Source organism: Gymnoscopelus braueri (assembly GCF_963280865.1).
Source record: "Gymnoscopelus braueri genome assembly, chromosome: 12".
NCBI lineage: Eukaryota > Metazoa > Chordata > Actinopteri > Myctophiformes > Myctophidae > Gymnoscopelus > Gymnoscopelus braueri.
In genome coordinates, this window is record NC_137614.1 from 47,711,657 (window position 1) to 47,730,636 (window position 18,980).

At 43.0% G+C, this 18,980-nt stretch overlaps 1 protein-coding gene across 1 annotated transcript in view; it reads left to right on the forward strand.

Annotated features, from left to right (window-relative positions):
* LOC308096821 (opsin-5-like) overlaps positions 1–11,466 on the forward strand; it is a gene marked incomplete at both ends in the record, with an annotated part of 37,439 nt that extends 25,973 nt beyond the window's left edge. The window contains 2 exons of the mRNA XM_080444291.1: positions 7,211–7,545; positions 10,921–11,466. Of these exons, the coding sequence (XP_080300417.1) occupies positions 7,211–7,545; positions 10,921–11,466 (881 nt within the window). The remainder of the gene's footprint in view (positions 1–7,210; positions 7,546–10,920) is intronic.
* Between the last annotated feature and the right edge of the window lie 7,514 nt (positions 11,467–18,980).

The following is an 18,980-nucleotide window of genomic DNA, read 5'->3' on the forward strand; positions in this document are numbered from 1 at the left end:
ACAGCGACTACTGGCCTTCTTTTCATAGAGGGCTTGTTTTCATAGACCTGGTTGCTTATTTCTGGCAACACTGCTGGGGAACAATTAGGGAGGAGGGACTGCTTGTCAACACACGAGGCCGTATGCCCGTTTCCTGGCATCAAAGGGACAAGGTAAGACAGATACAGAGAACTCTACATTGGGCAAAAAAAGGGACACAGACGGGTACAACGACAATGGGTACAACAGGTATTGCATAACCGGTTGGGGCATGCATCGTTCCCGAGTGGGGAACAATGGAGTAGAAATTACTATAACAATATAATAAATACATAAAGCAGTAGTGGCTCAGAGCCTATGCTTGATGACCTAAAGCCTCACATCACATAACATATGGTGACCTGCAACGGTGCCTGCGTAAACTGGCGTTGTTAAGCATGCATGGTTAGTGTTTGACTTCAGACCACAGCAGCTCAGCCTATATAAGGTGTAAAAAGGACTTCGGACACGCGACTTCGGACTTCCAAAGGATTACTCAAAGAGAAGAGACCGGCCCAGATTGAGAGATGTAATATTAGAGCCGATAATAGCAAGATCAACCCCAATATTCTAGTCACATCATTCAAATTCCTGTATCATAAAGCCAGACATCCCTGGTTGAGAACACCTCCAGTACCACACCCTAGTACGACTATCCCAATACATTGTCTTAGGAGGGTCCTGAGAAATGTCAGAGAGACCGAGAGAGACAGACCAAGAGAGAGAGAGAGAGAGAGAGAGAGAGAGAGAGAGAGAGAGAGAGAGAGAGAGACAGACAGACAGACAGACCGACAGATGTTTCATCCCCAAAAGACCTACACTGCATCCCCATCTCCCTCCATGTATAGCAGCAGCTTTGAAGGTGAACCAGAGCTCCTGGAAGGAGGAGTCAGGACCCAGTCTTCCCAGGCTCAGGTCTGCTGTTCTGTGTGTTCATACGCCTTCATGTCTCAGGAGTTCCTCTATGAACACATGAAGAGTCACTATGACTTCTACTGCCAAATGCTGAGGAATGGACAATTCCCCTCTGCAGCCTGTCAGCCAATAACCAGCTCTGCAACCGGCCAGAAACAAGCAGACACAGACCAACCAAGATCATACAGTCATCAACAGTTTACCAAGAAGTTAACCCAGCCAGGAGACATGAATACACATTGGCTAACTTGTGTAACCCACAAAAAAACCCACATCTGTAATCAGTGTAAAAATAGTTAAATAATCTAAAGAGGCACCAGCGTATCCACACTGGAGAAAAACCCTACATCTGCAAACAGTGTGACAAGAGTTTCAATCAGTTAGGGAACTTGAAGACACACCAGAATATCCACACTCGGGAAAAACCATACCACTGTAAACAGTGTGAGAAGAGATTCAGTCAGTTAGATCATCTGAGGAAACACCAGCGTATCCACACGGGTGAAAAACCTTTCCTTTGTCAACAGTGTAACAAGGGTTTCAGACAGTTATCTTCCCTGAGGATGCACCAGCGTATCCACACTGGAGAAAGACCTTACTGCTACAAACTGTGTGACAAGAGTTTCAGTCACTCGACTAATCTAAAGACGCACCAGCGTATCCACACTGGAATCAACGTACCACTGTAAACAGTGTCACAAAGAGAAGTCAAGTTATCAACTTAACCCAGTGTAAAGGTAGTTCTGGCCAGTTAGATAATCTGAAGACACACCAACATATCCACACTAAGGAAAACCCCATCTGCAAACAGTCTGACAAAAGATTCAGTCAGTTAGGGCACTTGAAGACACACAAGAATATCAACAGTTGGGAAAAACCTTACCAATGTAAATAGTGTGACAATAGATTTAGTCAGTTAGGGCACATGAGGACACATCAGCGTTCCACACTGGAGGAAAGACTGTTGGGCAAGAGATACTATAGTGTATGTTCTGAATTTGATAGGTAAACAAATGTGGTGTAACAGCAGGTTAACGTTAGTTAGTGGCATGCTTGCATAGGGGCTGGAGTGCAGATTTAGGGTAGAGTGTCTCTCACAGAACATGGCCTTACACCAGTAAAGCTGGTGAACTGTTAAATCTCCACACACACCATGATATTTGTGTTTGCAAGGTGGTGTCACAAATATGATGCCAACGTTACAGTTTTGTCTCTGGACCCTATGAATTTAAAGCTGCACTTTCTAATGTTCTCGATTAGGTTTCGATTTGCTGGGGGGGGATGGGGTTGAAAATCCATAGCCTACCTCTTTTGATACCTCCCCTCTGGCAATTGATTTATTTTGTTTTGGAAATGCAGAAAAAAAATCAGATCTACAAGCTCTTTTTGACAAAGACAGCACCACTGTCTGCTGCGGACTACGGAGTATAGGGTTTGCAGTAACTGGACTCTCAACGTTGGGCTTCCCAACGCTGAATAAGGGCTGTGGTTCGCAACTACTCTCAGCCCTCATTTCTGGTTCGGAGTGACGTTCTCCCAGATGAGCTGCCGTCCAAGGCTGTGCCGAGGCCCATCCGCCCGTCTTCACTATTTAACCCCTAACTGGCACTATTTCTCCCATAGCTGGGGCAGACAAGGCACCAGGGTCTATAAATTCCGCTGGGCCATGCATGCCTCGTCTTGGGGGCCCACACTTCCTGGTCCCCTCAATTTTAGATCTCTTACCGCAAAGTACCCAGTTACCGTGTGTGGCCACGAGGTGGCAGTGGTAGGGGTCGTGGCAGTGAAGAGGCTATGTTTCGTTAGGAGGAGGCACTCAGCTCCTCTTTTCACCTAGCTCGCTGAGAGCTATCCGGCAGCAGGTTTTTTTTTTTTTCATTGAACATCGCTCTTCAGGGGCAGGATGAGCTTGGAGCAGTTCTGCAGTTATTTTCTCTTTCTTTTCTTCTTACCTTCTTTCTACTTCTTTTTTCTCCTGTGACTCGTAACTTTCTGGCCATGCTTAGCATCAGGTAGGTCATTGTATTTGTGTATATATTGGGATTATTCCGTTTTTTTTTTTAACATTTCTAACCGAACGGCCGACGGGTCGGATTGAACGATGGAGCTATAGAGAAATAGCTACTCACCGGCCACTTTATTAGGTACGCCTAATAACTGCATGTTAACGTTATTTTGTACTCAGCCAATAACGTGGCAGCAGCAACTCAGTGCATTTAGGCATGCACACATTGTCAAGATGATCTGCTGCAGTTAACGCCGAGAGTCGGAATGAGGAAGAAAGGTGATTTAAGTGACTTTTAATGTGGCATGAGAATTTAGTTTACCACATGAAAACAAGACCAGGAGACCTTGTTCTGCCAGACCCAGAATAAGTACTTTATAAGATCAGAGCACTACGTCACAGGACTTCACATGACGTGTCAGCCTGTGTCTATGCCCATGTATGGACGAAAGGGGGATAGACTTTTTTGGCAGGGGCTGGAGGACAAATGGCCCCTGCCCATGTATGGACGAAACAGGTACAAAGCCTCATGTAAGCCCGACCCCTTGGGTCTGGCAAAAATGATACAACCTGCCTTGTATCAACAGTTCAGGCCACGTTCAAAGTCACTTAAAGCAGCTTTCTTCACCATTCTGATGCTCGGTTTGAACTGCAGCAGATCGTCTTGTCCAAAATATCTGCAAATCTGCAAATCCCCATTTATGGAGATCCCAAAGCGCATAACTGGGATCTATCCAAATAAGTTGATCGAGTGCCCAATTCAGGACACTGCATGACCTGCAACAGTGCCTGTTGTGCGTAAACTGGCATTGTTAGGCATGCATGGTTAGTGTTTGACGTCAGACCACAGCTGCCAAGCCTATATACAAGGCCTTCCAGGCATTCCGGTACATCAGTGAAAGAGAAGAAACCAGCACAGATGGTGAGATGCTATAAAGCAATTCCAATATTCTAGTCATATCATAAACTGGATCATAAAGCCAGACATCCCTGGTTGAGAACTCCCCGACCAGAACCAAACCCCAGTACCACTATCCCAATATATAGTCTTCGGAGAGTCCTGGGGATTGTTGAGAGACAGAGTGAGAGAGAGAGAGACAGAGAGAGAAAGAGACAGAGAGAGAAAGAGAGATGTTTCTGTCCCAAAAGACATACACTCCGTCATCACAGTCCATGTATAGCAGCAGGTTTGACGATGAACCACCGCTCCTGGAAGGAGTCAGGACCCAGTCTTCCCAGGCTCAGGTCTGCTGCACTGTCTGTTCATACATGAAGAAGAATCACAATAGCCTCTACTGCCAAATGCTGAGAAATGGGCAAATCCCCTCTTCAAACTGTCAGACAATAACCAGCTCTGTAACCAGCCAGAAACAAGCAGACACAGACCAACCAAGATCATCCGGTCATCCGTTTACAAAGAAGTTAACCCAGCCAGGAGAAATGAATACACAACAGATGACTTACACAGGAAAGAAACCCCACATCTGTAATCAGTGTAAAGATAGTTTCGGCCAGTTGGATAATCCGAATAAACACCGGCGCAGCCACACCGGGGAAAAACCTTACATCTGTAAACTGTGTCACAAGAGTTTTATTCAGTCTGGTGACCTGATGGCACACCAGCGTATCCACACTGGCGAAAAACCATACACCTGCAAACAGTGTGACAAGGGATTTAGTCAGTTGGGGAACTTGAAGGCACACCAGCATATCCACACTAGGGAAAAACCCTACACCTGCCAACAGTGTGACAAGAGATTCAGTCAGTTGGGGAACTTGAAGACGCACCAGCAAATCCACACTATGGAGAAACCCTACACCTGCAAACAGTGTGACAAGAGATTTAGTCAGTTGGGGAACTTGAAGACGCACCAACATGTCCACAGTGGGGTAAAACCCCACATCTGCAAACAGTGCAACAAGAGATTCAGTCAGTTGGGGCACTTGAAGACGCACCAGCATACCCACAGTGGGGAGAAACCTTACCAATGTAAACAGTGTGTCAAGAGCTTCAGTCGATTAGACAGTCTGAAGACACACCAGCGTATCCACAACGGAGAAAAGCCGTTCTGCTGTCAACATTGCGGCAAGAGTTTCAGTGATTTAAGTCAACTGAATAAGCACCGGCGTATCCACACCGGGGAAAGACCGTACATCTGTAAACAGTGTCACAAGAGTTTTATTCAGGGCGGTGACCTGATGACGCACCAGCGTATCCACACTGGCGAAAAACCTTTCTACTGCAAACGGTGTGGCAAGAGTTTCCGTCTGTTACATCACCTGAAGACTCACCAGCGCGTCCACACCGGAGAAAAGCCTTTCCACTGTAAACAGTGTGGCGCGAGTTTTAATCAGTTAGGTCCCCTGAAGAGACACCGTTGTATCAACACTACAGCTCTGTTAAAGGAGTAGTTCACCCAAAAAATGACTCATTTTCTATCAATTACATACCCCATGAAGCAATGAAGGAATGGAAATTATTTCGTTTTTGTCGCATTCCTAAGCCAATAATTTGATGACCCGGTGTATTTCCGGTAAGAGACTCAAAGAGTCACCTTTGAGACTCCTACCGGATACATTAGCATCTTTCCACCGGTAATCAAATTATTGGCTTAGGAATGCGACAAAAACAAAAAAAATCTCCTTGAATTCAATGCTTCATGGGGTGTGTAATTGATAGAAAATAAGTCATTTTTTGGGTGAATGACTCCTTTAATCAGTGGATGCTGAAACCTCAAATGGTGTGAAATACAGTACCAGAGAGAGAGAGCAAACTGGCTGATATTGTCCTCCACAGCTTCGGAGGTGGAACTGGCTCTGATTTCACCTCCCAATGCTCCCTTGTCTGTTGACTATTGACTCTTAACTACGAAGGGTAACCTAGAACCTAGAACCTTTGTTTACGTTTGCAGTATAACCACAAGCAGCCGCTCCAGGCCTAGACTAATGTGGTATGCGTTCTCGCTGAGTCGCTCAGTCTTTCTCATTATTTTTTTTAGATGCTCGTGTGACCTATGCATTTGATGGGTAACAAAATTTGGTGTGACACCGCACCGTGTCCACAAACTAAACTACAGGAGTTTTTGGAGTGAATTTCCTTGCCAAGCCAGGACCTTTACATAATTTTTTATTATTTTTTTCATTCAGCTCAGAGTTAGGACGCATACCAGCTGAGATATTCACCTTGCTGAGCTAAGGAGTTTGTCAATTTACTCAGTTAATCACAAAAAACCTTTGATGTCACCCCTCATATATGTCACCTTACATATACATTTTGTTTCAATACAGATGCATTTTTCATTTTTTTTTATAAAATAGTTGATCTTGGAGGCAAGAAATGTACCTGCAATTCTGGAACGACCAAAGTACAGCCGGCCTGACCTCTTACTACCCGTTTAATCCTTTCTAATTATTATTATTTTTATTTTATTTTTTACAAACAGATCAGTGTTTTATTTTGGTAGCTGTCATGAGATTTCCCGTTTTTTGTACCTGGAAAACGTGAATGTTGCATCTTGCACTTTTGGGCGTATCTTTCATTTGGGGTACAATAAATATATATTTTTTTTACATTTTTACACAACAAAGATCTATCTATCTGTCCATTTGTTCCTCCTCTCCCCTTTCTCCTGCCCCATCAGCCTCAGGTAACCACACTCAATATGCCTCTGTTGCATATTGTTGCTATCTTAACCCATTAAGACCGGGACCGCATCTGTGTCATTTCTATATTTCTTTGGCTATTCAAAAAATAACAGATATACAAGCTCATAGCGAGTGCCACGCTATGAGCTTGTCGATCTGCCATTTTTTGAAAAATCTTGAAAATGTTTGCAAATCTTTGAATATATATTAGTTAAAGCGAACATTTGTAAAATATTTTGTTCCATGGACCTCCAGAAGCAAAGACATGTTCGCTTAAAAAATATATATATTCAAATATTGTAAAAAAAAAACACGATTTTTCTAAAGTAGCAGATCAGTGCCGCGCTATGAGCTTGTATATCTGCTATTTTTGAATAGCCAAAGACATCTAAAATGACAGAGATGCGTCCCCAGAGTGAATGGGTTAAAGGAGCACCTCACCCATTTTCCGCCCTCATATAATTGGTCCTCACTAATGCTCATTATAAGATAGCACAATTGTATTTATTTATGTATTTGTATTCGTATTTTTGTCATTTAGTTTTTAGTTTTGGTTAATAACCCCTCTCACCCCTGGCTCTCCCTTAAATTCCCTCTATCCTCCTCCCCCCCCTCCCCCTCCTCCAGGTAACAGGTTCTCGTACCCCCACGCCTGCGCGCTGATCGCCGGGGTGTGGTGCTACGCCGGCGTGTTCGCCGTGGGCCCGCTGTCGGGCTGGGGCCAGTACGGCGCCGAGCCCTACGGCACGGCGTGCTGCATCGACTGGCACGCGCCCAGCCACAGCCGCGCCGCCATGAGCTACATCATCTGCCTGTTCTTCTTCTGCTACGTGGTGCCCATCGCTGTCATCTTCCTGTCCTACACCTTCATCCTGCTGACGGTGCGGGGCTCCCGGCAGGCCGTGCAGCAGCACATGTCCCCCAAGAACAAGATCAGCAACGCGCACCCGCTCATCGTTAAGGTGAGACCACGGGGCCAGCTTGAGAGTTGTACATTGAGTCTATATATAGGAAGTGAGTTCAAGTGACAGTTCATATGAATGGACATAATAATGTTATACATGTAAAATAGCAGAAATAGCTGATCTACAAGCTTTGTGACATTTTGTAAGCTTATAGATATGCTATTTCTGCTTATTGTTTATATTTGAAGATGTGTGAACGTTTTTCAACACAGAATTTAGACAATTAGATTATGACGATTATGCAAAAATAATTGCGATTATCTCAAATAATTGCAATTAGACGATTATGTAGTAATTGTGACATGCCTAGCAACGCGTGCACACTTTTCACTAGCAACCGTCGACCGATATATTTGGGTTCATGTTTTGAAAGGGGGACATAGGTTGCTGCCTTCAGGAAGGAGCTAAAAAAAGAATCCAAAATATGGCGTTCCAAAATAGGAATAAGGTTATTCCCAAAACACAATGAGGTCAGACTAAAGAAGTCCTTTGTCCATAAGTCAAATTTGAGGCCAGGGGTAGGCTGAGTGGCACATTGCTCACGTCTTCAGATAGATAGATTGATTCTTTTTATTATAGTGTCCTCAAGGTTCAAGTTTGTAGGCTACTTTATTGTTACATCTTGTGTACAGTTCATAAGTGTAAAACTTATTTTGGTTTGGCTTCACACAGACAATGCAGCAGCATAGGTAATAACAACAATAGAATAATGATAGAAAAACGTAAAAAGATTTAAGGAGAAAGAGTGCAAAAAGAGCAAAAAGAGAATGAAAAGAGCATCATCAAATCAAAATGTACATGTGCATAAAAAAATTAAATAATAATAACTTGGTTGTATACACCAACAGCATTTTTCCTTCAGTAGCTGCCACCTAACTTTTCGTAAACAACTTCACAGTATATTCTATATACAGCAGATTAGGTAGAGGGGAGAGGAGGGGGCTTAGCATTTCCCTTTTCCCTGATTCAATGTGGTTCTTGACATATCGTCCTGCACCACAAGATGCCCAGCCCGCACGGGCCAGCCTGTCACGTTGAATGTGAACAAACAGGAAATATATACATATATATATATACTGACTTTTTTAAGTCACTGGAAACAAGGCACACTGACAGCGACTGAACTACAAAAAAAACGATTTAAGGCTCGAGCCATTCCATTAACACAATTCAGCCGTGTCTTGTCAACGTTAACTCAAACTCAGGCTTGAACCGGTTCTGCATTGTGCACAGAATGCATAAGCATCCCAGAACAGTCGGTTTATACTACGTTGCAAAAATAAGTGAAAACTAGAGCAGCAGCACAAACCCTGTTGATGGAACGCTACGAAAAGTTCCTAGGTTGTTTTTGTCAGAACGAGTGATGTATGAATTGACGTCTGTTTTGTTATTGGATATTGCAACCGACCATCTCCTCAGGCAATAGGATGTTAACTCCACATTCTCTGGGAGATGGGAACCAAAAGTCACGACACTTGGCGGCAGTGGTGTAAAAGTAACTACGTACATGTACTCAAGTACTGTACTTAAGTACAATTTTGAGGTATTTTTACTTTACTGGAGTATTTCCAATTTTCAATTATTTTACTTCTACTCCACTAAATCTCAGAGGAAAATATTGTGCTTTTACTCCACTGCAATTATTTGAAAACTTTAGTTACTAGTTGCTTTGCAGATATAAATTATTATATCATAAAACATGCATTAACCACTTTAGCCCTATTTTATACCTAGCTATTTGAAAATAGCCGATCTACACGCTCACAACGCGTCGCATCGCGACGCGTTGTGAGCTAGTAGATCTGCTATTTAAAAAAACATTTTAGTACTTTTACTTTTGGTACTTTAAGTATATTTTGCTGCCAATGCTTTTGTACTTTCACTCAAGTAACATTTTGAACACAGGCCTTTTACTTGTATTTCTACATTGTGGTATTGCTACTGTTACTTAAGTCATATATCTAAGTACTTCTTCCACCACCGCTCGGCGGACTGCAGAGCTAATGAAACGTTTATGTGCTCATAGATTTGCATTTCCTGTAACCATGTTCATTAATTTAAAAGATTGCCAGATCTATATAAGGGCAATGCTTCTGTTTACAGAGAGGATTCGCCCCCTCGCCCCAGGGGGCGAATCCTACTGTCAGCAGTCTGACGAACCCATACAGTCAGCAGTCTGATAGAGAGCAAAAGTGTTCCATTTTATTACATTGGAAGAGATAATGAAATGGGCTATATAATATAACTCTGTGAAAAACTGAGCAAAGCTGTTTAACAAGTTAATTCATTCAGCACTTTATTTTATTATAAAGAGTTATATAAAAAGATAAAAGGGACTAGAGGTGGGGAACTGTCACGACATTAAACATTGTGTCCCTATTTTGGGCAAATTTCCAAAATGTTCTAACTTTTTTCAAAATGTTTCAAATGTCTTGTTTTTTTTTTATATATAGTGAAAATAGTAGCAGGGTGTTCCACAAGCCGGACAAATGCCTGTAGATTAGAGCAGTGGTTCCCAAACTGGGGGTCGGGACCCCCAGCGGGGTCCCCAAATTATTTTTGGGGGTCCCCAGATGAATAGCTTAATGTGTAATTTTGTTTTCTCACTCAACAGTAATCAGAATCAGAATCAGAATCAGTTTTATTGTCACATCACAGGTTTACAAGGTAAAAAAGTGGGTGAAATTCTTTTTTGTACATCGTTCCCATCGCAACGTTAGTTTCCATAGAAAGAAGAGGGGGGGGGAGAAGAAGAGGGTGGGGGGCAGGTGGGAAGGAGATCAAAAACAAGAGAGCAACAGAAGGCCAGACAAGTTATCTACATATTTACAAATTACCTGAGATAATAAATAAAACTAAAAAAAAAAACTAAACTAAGGTGCCTGAGCATAGCAGCAATGTATTGTACTGTGCATGTTATACTTATACTGTGCATGATAGACAAGGACGTTAAGGTCCTAAACAAACCAACATACAGTATAAGTGTCTGCACATTTGTAAAGTGACAATTTAATGACTTTTAAGATCTTTGTAATACCAAATTGGCCAAGTTGTCAAATATTACGTGAAAAAGAGGCAAACATTGTGAAAATAGCCGATCTACAAGCTTCGGCTATTTTCACAACATTTATCTGTGGAACCGAGTCAAACTAAATGTAATGCCTATACAATTCCATGTGCTTGTCAGGGTGGGGGGTCCCCAGTTCAAATATCATTATTTGGGGGTTTCTTCAATTCATATATCATTATTTTGGGGGGGTCACGGCCTGAAAAGTTTGGGAACCCTTGCATTAAAGCCTCCGTAGGCTGGCCCACAGGATAACATATTTGTTTTTGTGTGTCTTGTGTCCCCTTCCTTCCCCGCATATAAAGCTCTCCGTGGCGGTGTGCATCGGCTTCCTGACGGCGTGGAGCCCGTACGCCATCGTGTCCATGTGGGCGGCGTTCGGCAACCCGAACGACGTGCCGCCGATGGCGTTCGCGCTGGCCGCCATGTTCGCCAAGTCGTCCACCCTCTACAACCCCGTCACCTACCTGCTCTTCAAGCCCAACTTCCGCAAGTCGCTGTGCCGCGACGCCGCCCGGTGCCGGCTGACGCTCTGCGCGTGGTGCCTGTGCCTGAGCGGCGGCGGCGGCGGCCGCGGCGGCTCCGCCCACAAGGGAGGGCCCTGCGGCGGGAGGGGGCAGTCCCAGCGGAGCAAAGAGGGCGACTGCTGCAACGACGACTCCACCGGCTATCGGCTGTCCAACGGACTGGCCGACGGCCACGGCGCCTGCAGACACTGTCCCCGGTGCCCCGAGTCTGGGGGGGGCGGGCTCTGCACCCCCCAACAGACCGCCAGGATGCTAACGGGATCCACGCACAGCGAGGTGGCCGTGAGTCAGCTCTCCAACGAGTTGCAGAGTGACTTCCTCTAAGAGACACGACGAAACAAAACAAAAAACGCCTCTCAGACAGTATGAAAGTATAAAAGACAAAAGGTGGGGTGGGGGGGGGGGGGCGGGGGACAGAAAGCAAGGCTACATGTTTAACCACTTAACCCATTAAGACCTGAGGCCGCTTCTACGAATGCCTTCTAAATCAGTAGTTCTCAAACTTTTTGTGCCAAGAACCCCCCAAAATTGATATATTAAATTATTAAAAATGCACTTTCAAGATTTTTCTAAATAATAGCAGATGTGCAAGTACGCAGCACGGCACGAGGTGACACGCTGTGAGCTTGTATATCTATCTATATAATATCCTAGGCCCCCCCTTTTTTCCCCTACACCAAATATTTTCATTGAAACAACGACCTACAAGTTCACAAGGCACCACGTCGTGAGCTTGTAGATTGGCTTTTTCCACAGAATGTTTGCCCATTATAAAATGCCCAGAATAGGGTTCAAGTGGTTAAAGGTGGGCTATTTTCAGGTCATGTGGGGGGGGGGGGGGTGCAAATGAATCAAGCTGGACAAAGGACAAAGTAGACTGAGGGTTAAACTTGAAGGTCAAACAGACCTCTTCCTTTAACGGAAGGGAGAGGTTGACTCACTCTATCCGCTATCGCCTCAAAAAACTCTGTGATACTGCCAAAAAAAATAAACAATATACGACCATGAAGTTAAAAGCTCAATATACCGTTGGAGCTCCGCCAGCCAGCATGCAAACAAACCACCAGTGAACATCAGTATTTCATCAGGTATCAAAAGGTAACAAAAGCCAATAACCAAGCAGGTGTACTCTAGGTTTTACTATGTTTTACTTTACTGGAGTATTTCCAATTTTCAATACTTTTACTTCTACTCCACACTACATCTCAGAGGCAAATATTGTACTTTTTACTCCACTACAATGATTTGAAAACTTTAGTTACTAGTTACTTTGCAGATATAAATCATTATATCATAAAACATACATCTAATCCCTTTAGCCCTATTTTATACCTAGGCTATTTGAAAATAGCCGATCTACAAGCTCACAACGTGTTGCGATGCACTGTGAGCTTGCATCTGCGATTTTCAAACATTTTAGTACTTTTACTTTTGGTCCCTTTAAGTATATTTTGATGTCAATACTTTTGTACTTTTACTCAAGTAACATTTTGAACACAGGCCTTTTACTTGTAATAGAGTATTTCTACATTGTGGTATTGCTACTTTTACTTAATATATCTTAGTACTTCTTCCACCCACTGGAAGCCTCTAGATTCTAGACTCTAGATACAGAGTAACAACATCGATTCCAGGTTTTAATAAGAAGCAGAAGCTCATATTGAAACATCCATGTTTTCATCTCAAGGGGGGGGGGGAATATTGCTATTTATTTGCGGCACACACACAGCTCCAAAGCTAACAACATATATGGCCAAGGGAGAGGGTTTTCATTCGTGCACAAATCATCGGTAAACTTCTGCCTGTTGTGGAAAGTAATAGTGTCAAAGCCCCAATTAGTTTGACTAATACAGGATACAGCAGCCTCTTCATACAGCGTTTCCCCAAGGGCCAGCTGGAGAATTAGGAATGGAATGAGGAGCGAGGCTGCCTTGAAGCCCAGGAGGATGGCATGACGTCTCTCAAAGCGATATGTTGTTGTTGTTGTTTTGAGTCTACTCTTATATACATTTAATTTAGCTCAGAAGGCGTTCTATAATTAACCTTTTGGCCAAGCATTTATTCCAGTAACAAACTCTTTTTGATCACAGAACACATCACTGATTAAGGTCCAAACATAGCTTAACACACTTAGACCATGAGGCCGGTTCTAAAACATGCCTTCAAAATCCAAACAGTTTTCTGTTGCTATAGCCTATAAACTATATAGCTAAAATGACCAAAAGAAATAACAGTGATTCTCAACCTTTTTCATGTCAGTTTGGTATGCATTCAGCATTCATTTGATTAAAACAAATATCTCTGGGACTACACTATGAAATCCTCAGAGTCAATGTAACTCTGACAAAGTGTTCAAATGTGTTTTCGAACACTTTTGGAGCCACGGACCCGTAAGGGTCCATTTGGTTCCTAACTATCAATCATTTAGCTAATGGGGGGGTTCCTTTTACCCCTTCAAGGCCCCCTGGGGGTCCCTGGACCCCATGTTGAGAACCAGTGGCATAAAACACTTTGCATAAAGCCTACCACAAACATGGAAATATTCCAAATTACCACGTAAGAGAATGTCTTTGATCTCAGAACCAACCTCCTGAAAACTCCTCCTTATTAACGACCGAAAACCATTAAAGGGGTAGATTGTACGAAAGCAAAGGTCACATTTACGTATTTTCCCATTTCAGTTAGTATATCTACATACATTGTGGTTGTTCTGAGTAAACAGTTTGAGCTACAACGTCACAAAATAAACCTTCCGGCAAAAAAAAAAAGAAGCTTTTCAGTCTCAACATGAAAGGCAAAGACAGAAAACAATCACGGGACGAATATTCCAATTAGCTCTAGTGAATAACAGTTGTGAGAGAAAGGTCATGCTAATCACAGCAAAAGCAAAAAACCATGAACCGGAACCCCCACGTCAATAAAAACAGGTTTTTATCAACACAGAGGTGCCGAGCTGTAGAGAGGGAGGAGGGGGGGGGCTTTATGGTCGATTTCACAAATTGGCCGGAACCTGAAGTAGGAACCTGAAGTAAACCAATCACAACGCTTTTATTGACTGAAAAAAATAAACGTGAGGCCAGGTGTTAAAAGCCTGAGGGCAAACTGTACGAAGGTGTATACTGTATATAATATTGTGTGTGGTTGTGTATTTATAAGGAAGGGAGAGGAGAGAAATTGAGAGAGGAGACATGAGCAGGGTACGGGGCGACATATTGATTGCCGGGGTAAATTTGCATAATAGTGTTTCCTAACGTGCCTCTCTGTGTGCATGCTAAAATGTGCTTTCATGGCAAGAAGTGTGTGGGTTCACCACACAGCCTGATGTATTCTTCGTTGCGCGCCGTTGTCGCGAGGCCGGACATGACCGATCTGCGGCACATTGTGAGCTCACAGAACGGTTATTTCCGTTGCGCGACACGATGCGCCGCCATGTATTAAAAAGGGACGTTCACACCAAGCGTGATAACTATAACTATAATTGTGTGAGCACGTCAGAACGCACTCAGAGTGAGAGAGAGAGATCTCCACCTCCGTGACACCGGTGCTGAAAGACATGAATTAGTGGATAATCTGACTCTGATTATTAATTATAAAGAGATGAGATAGTTGTAGGCTACCTGAGGTAATGCCAGGTTAGCCTATATTAGCAAAACTATCACTGATTCCAAGGTCGAGACCCAATTGCATCCCAGATGTCCCCTACTGATGGATTCTGATTGGCTGTCAAGTGAACCCAAACGGCATAATTCACCACTATCTTTGTCGTTATAGTTGCTGGTGTGGACCCTCTATTGACAGTTATCGTAATAGTAATCGTTCTTGCTGCGGAAGGCCCTAAAATGATGCATGGGAAATTGAGCGTGTCAGCATGCTGTACCAACAATCTTCTCGGGTCTGATCCACAAACAAAGAAAACATCGAGTAAAAGCCGGCAGAATAACAACGAACCAAACGACAGAAGGCAGGAGACCTTCTATCGCCTGTACCGTCTATGCGTGGACAGTTGCCTTCTGTACTCCTCTCGCCCACGGAAAGGAGAAGTAATAGCTGTTCAATGGGAGGATTTGTAACCTGAGAGACATCGTGCCTCAGCAGCGCATGCCGACATTGTTCCGATTAAAAAAAAAAGAAAAACGCCTTGTGAGCAGCGCTGAGCTTAACTGCCGTGTTTGTCCATCGAGCAGTTTTTCCTGTTTTTCTTTTTTTCCCTCAGGCAGCATAGGTCACCGAATGCAAGTGCGAAAAGACCTGCCATGTCACGAGATTAATTGGATCCTCTAAAGTACGTGTCATGCTTGACTTTCATGACTGTTTTTCATTAGCATGTCATTTTCAGGACTCCGATGCTTACATGCGTTGTTGCCCCATGCAGGCTCAGTTTACTACGGGATGAAGAATTGTGATTTTTTTTTTCATTTTCTTAATGCAGTTTTTATTTTATATTGTTTTACCACAGAATAGCAGGGCGTGAAAGCATCTCACGGGTGGTTCTGCATCTTGTTGTCTTCTGAACAGCTCCTGTTTTTACTTACTGTCATCTGGTGAAAAGATACAGTTTGTCATGCAAGAAGGCCACGCCGACACCAGCACACATGTACTCTGTCTCTGACTAATGTCTCAAGTCAAGATCCATCAATTGCATTTTATTTTTACCGGATGGTATCCCAGAATGCACCAGATTATATTGTTGCTGTCAGGCAAGACGCCTTGTAACTCTATATTTCAACTTTTTATGTTATTTTCATAAATGAATACCCTACTTCAATCAAGAGTGTCGCACAAAAGTAGTGAAAATAGCGGCGTTGCGATGATGCGGCACGTTGTGAGCTTGCAGATTGGCAATTTTCACTACTTTTGTGTAATCCTAATGGGATCCAATTTAACTCACTTATATCACTTTAGCCACAGTGGCTATTTTGCTACTGTTGTGTGACACTGTTATATGAAAAAAATAAACGCTGAAACATGGAGATACAAGGTTTCTGCTGGATAGCGAGGATATTGATTCTAATCGGGATGTTAGAGATGAAACGGCTCATCCTTATCTTGTGGTTGTAGTAATTCATGTATCAACAGGCCTACAGGGTAACACGTTATTACGGTTTGTTCCTCTCTCACACGTTCAGGGTGAACCACATACAGTTTGTGTACAGAACTTATGTTTATTGACCGTCCTCTAACTCAGCGGTTCTCAACTTGTGGGTTTGGGACCCCCAGAGGGGTCCCCACATGATTTTGTGGGGGTCCCCAGATGACAGTGAAGTGAAATGTAAGGGCTTTTAAGACCATTTTAATACATACCAAAAAAAGACTATACTATAAAAACTGGTCAAACATTGGCCAAATTGTCAAATAATATAAGAAAGAGGAAATAATTGTGAAAATAGCCGATCTACAAGCTCACAACGCCTCGCAATGCGAGGGGTTGGGAGCTTGTAGATATATATCTATATATATCTATATATAGGCTATATTTATCTGTGGAGTCAAACCAAATGTAATGCCTCAACTCCTACTTTCCAAGTGCTTGTCAGGGTGGGGGTCCCCAGTTCAAATATGTTTTTTTGGGGGGGGGTCACGGCTTGAAAAGGTTGAGAATCACTGTTTTAACTGTTTCTCTGAATGCAGTAAATATTGTGCTTCAATACGAGGTGCTACTAGAGTAATGTGATTTGGACGCTGTTGGTTTCATGTTGGCCATACAGTTTAAAACAGTGGATTTCAAAGTGTGTGTGGGGGGGGGGGGGGGGGGGTGTCCTGGCATGGAAGAGTCCCCCAGGGGTCCTTGGCAAAAGTTGTTAATATAGCATCACAATCATTTGAACCATTTATATGTTGGCTATTCAAAAATTGCAGATCTACAAGCACACAGCGGACCGTGCTGCAAGCTTGTACATCTGCTATTTCTAGAAATGTTTGGTAGATTTTTTATAATTCTTTATCATAAATCTTCCGCCGGCCAAATACATATCAATTTGGGGGATCCTTGACATGAAAAAGTTTGAGAACCTCTGGCGTAGGAAACCGATATCTGAGGCCGTCAGGACAGAGTTAAGATTTTAACCACACGTTATGGTGGTACCAAAGGTAACAATCTCCTTCCTTCCATAGTTCACACCCAAATGTTGTTGTCCTGCAAACAAACAATATTTGTTAAACTACAAAAACTTCCAGGTTCAGAATTCTGAAAAAAAAACACCTCAACATATCAAAGGCTTTGTTTGCTTCCAGTCCTGTGTTGGATTGATTGGCTGTTTGTCCCACAGTCTTGGGGTGGTATTTTTGGGGGGTGGGGCAGGGGCGGGGGTTTTGAGGACGCACAAACCAGGAACCATAACTGTGAATTTCTATAATTCTGATGTCTCTTTTTTCTATTTTGTTCTACTACTCAAGGAATAATAATAACTGCACGATACCTATAGGTGTACATACTGTAATACTATACATCGCCACCAGGGGCCCATCACATTCAACCAGCACACTAATTATTATATATAAGAAATACCTCAGTCGTCAGGGATTTCATATTGGGGTTGCATGTGTGTAAATATGTGTATGTACAGATGTCAATTTAAATACATACTATATCCTTGTATATATCAGCCAAAATGTGTTCTTTGGAGATGGAGGAATCCCATTCTGTGTGTTTTTGTTTTGTTTGGGGGGGGGGGTGGGGGGGGTGGGGGGTGATGAGTTTATTAGGCTTTTGCTCATGCATCTTTTTAATTTTTTTCACTGATGTCCGCTGGCATGGAAAGTCTGACTTATTATGCATAATATGCAGTGCCAAGGCAAAGTATCTTCCTGATCTAATTTTGTCCCTCAGAGCCAGCGGAATCTATTTCTGCTCAAGGCTGCGCTCGCTGTGTGTGTGTGTGTGAGAGAGAGAGAGAGAGAGAGAGTCCCCTTATTGAGCCTAAAAGAGATCGTTTGCCAGGAGATCTTTAATTGAAATGACTTTGAGTCCCCATAAGTTTACCACATGCCAGCTGGAAGCCCTACTGTATGTGTATCGTCTTTGGGGTGGAAACCTCATATGTCCATAAATAGCAGATCTACAAGATCAAAACGTGTCGCACTGTCGTTTCACGTTGTGTTTCGAGCTTGCAGATCTGGTACTTTTGATGCTTTTCAGTGACGCTGTAGTATGATCAAGTAGGGCGTTATTTTAGAACACAAAGAGTTAGAATATGGAAATAGGAGGTTTCTGCCCGACAACAACGTTATCTAACAAGGTCTAATAGCAACTTCTTCTTCCAAGGTGACTGTTTGTGCTTCTGCCAAGGAAAGCAATGACCTGGCATGAAACGTGTGGCTCTCAAACTTTATCAATCAAAGAAAAGTAATTTTTGATATTATCTATCACTGGTATTTTTCACAATAGCCAGTTCGCCTATTTTTATTTTATTTTTGCCAAAATGACGCAGGCATAACGCCGAAAATGTATTTATTTATGCACTTTAAAGTTAATAGTTACCGTCGTTATCGCATTCCAAAATATATGCTGCACTAGGAGGACCCCACAGCATTCGTTATGTTTTTTTCTCAAAATGAATTCTGGGAGTCACAGTTCTTAGTTTAAAAAAGGTCTTTCTGACACACCTACCTCAAGGACAGGTGAGTAGGACCAGGCAGTCAGAGTCAATGCATGAAAGAAGAGGGACAGTGTGTCTTCACTTAGCCAAAATATTTCATGGGATACCTGATGAAAGTCAGTGCGACCGTTGTAATCCCATTTGGCTGTAAGTGAAGACAGCGTCCTCTGGTGTTTTTCCGACAATGGCGCAACCAGAGGAGTTGCCAAAAAAAGACTACTAAAATGTATGTTACGGAGTGGG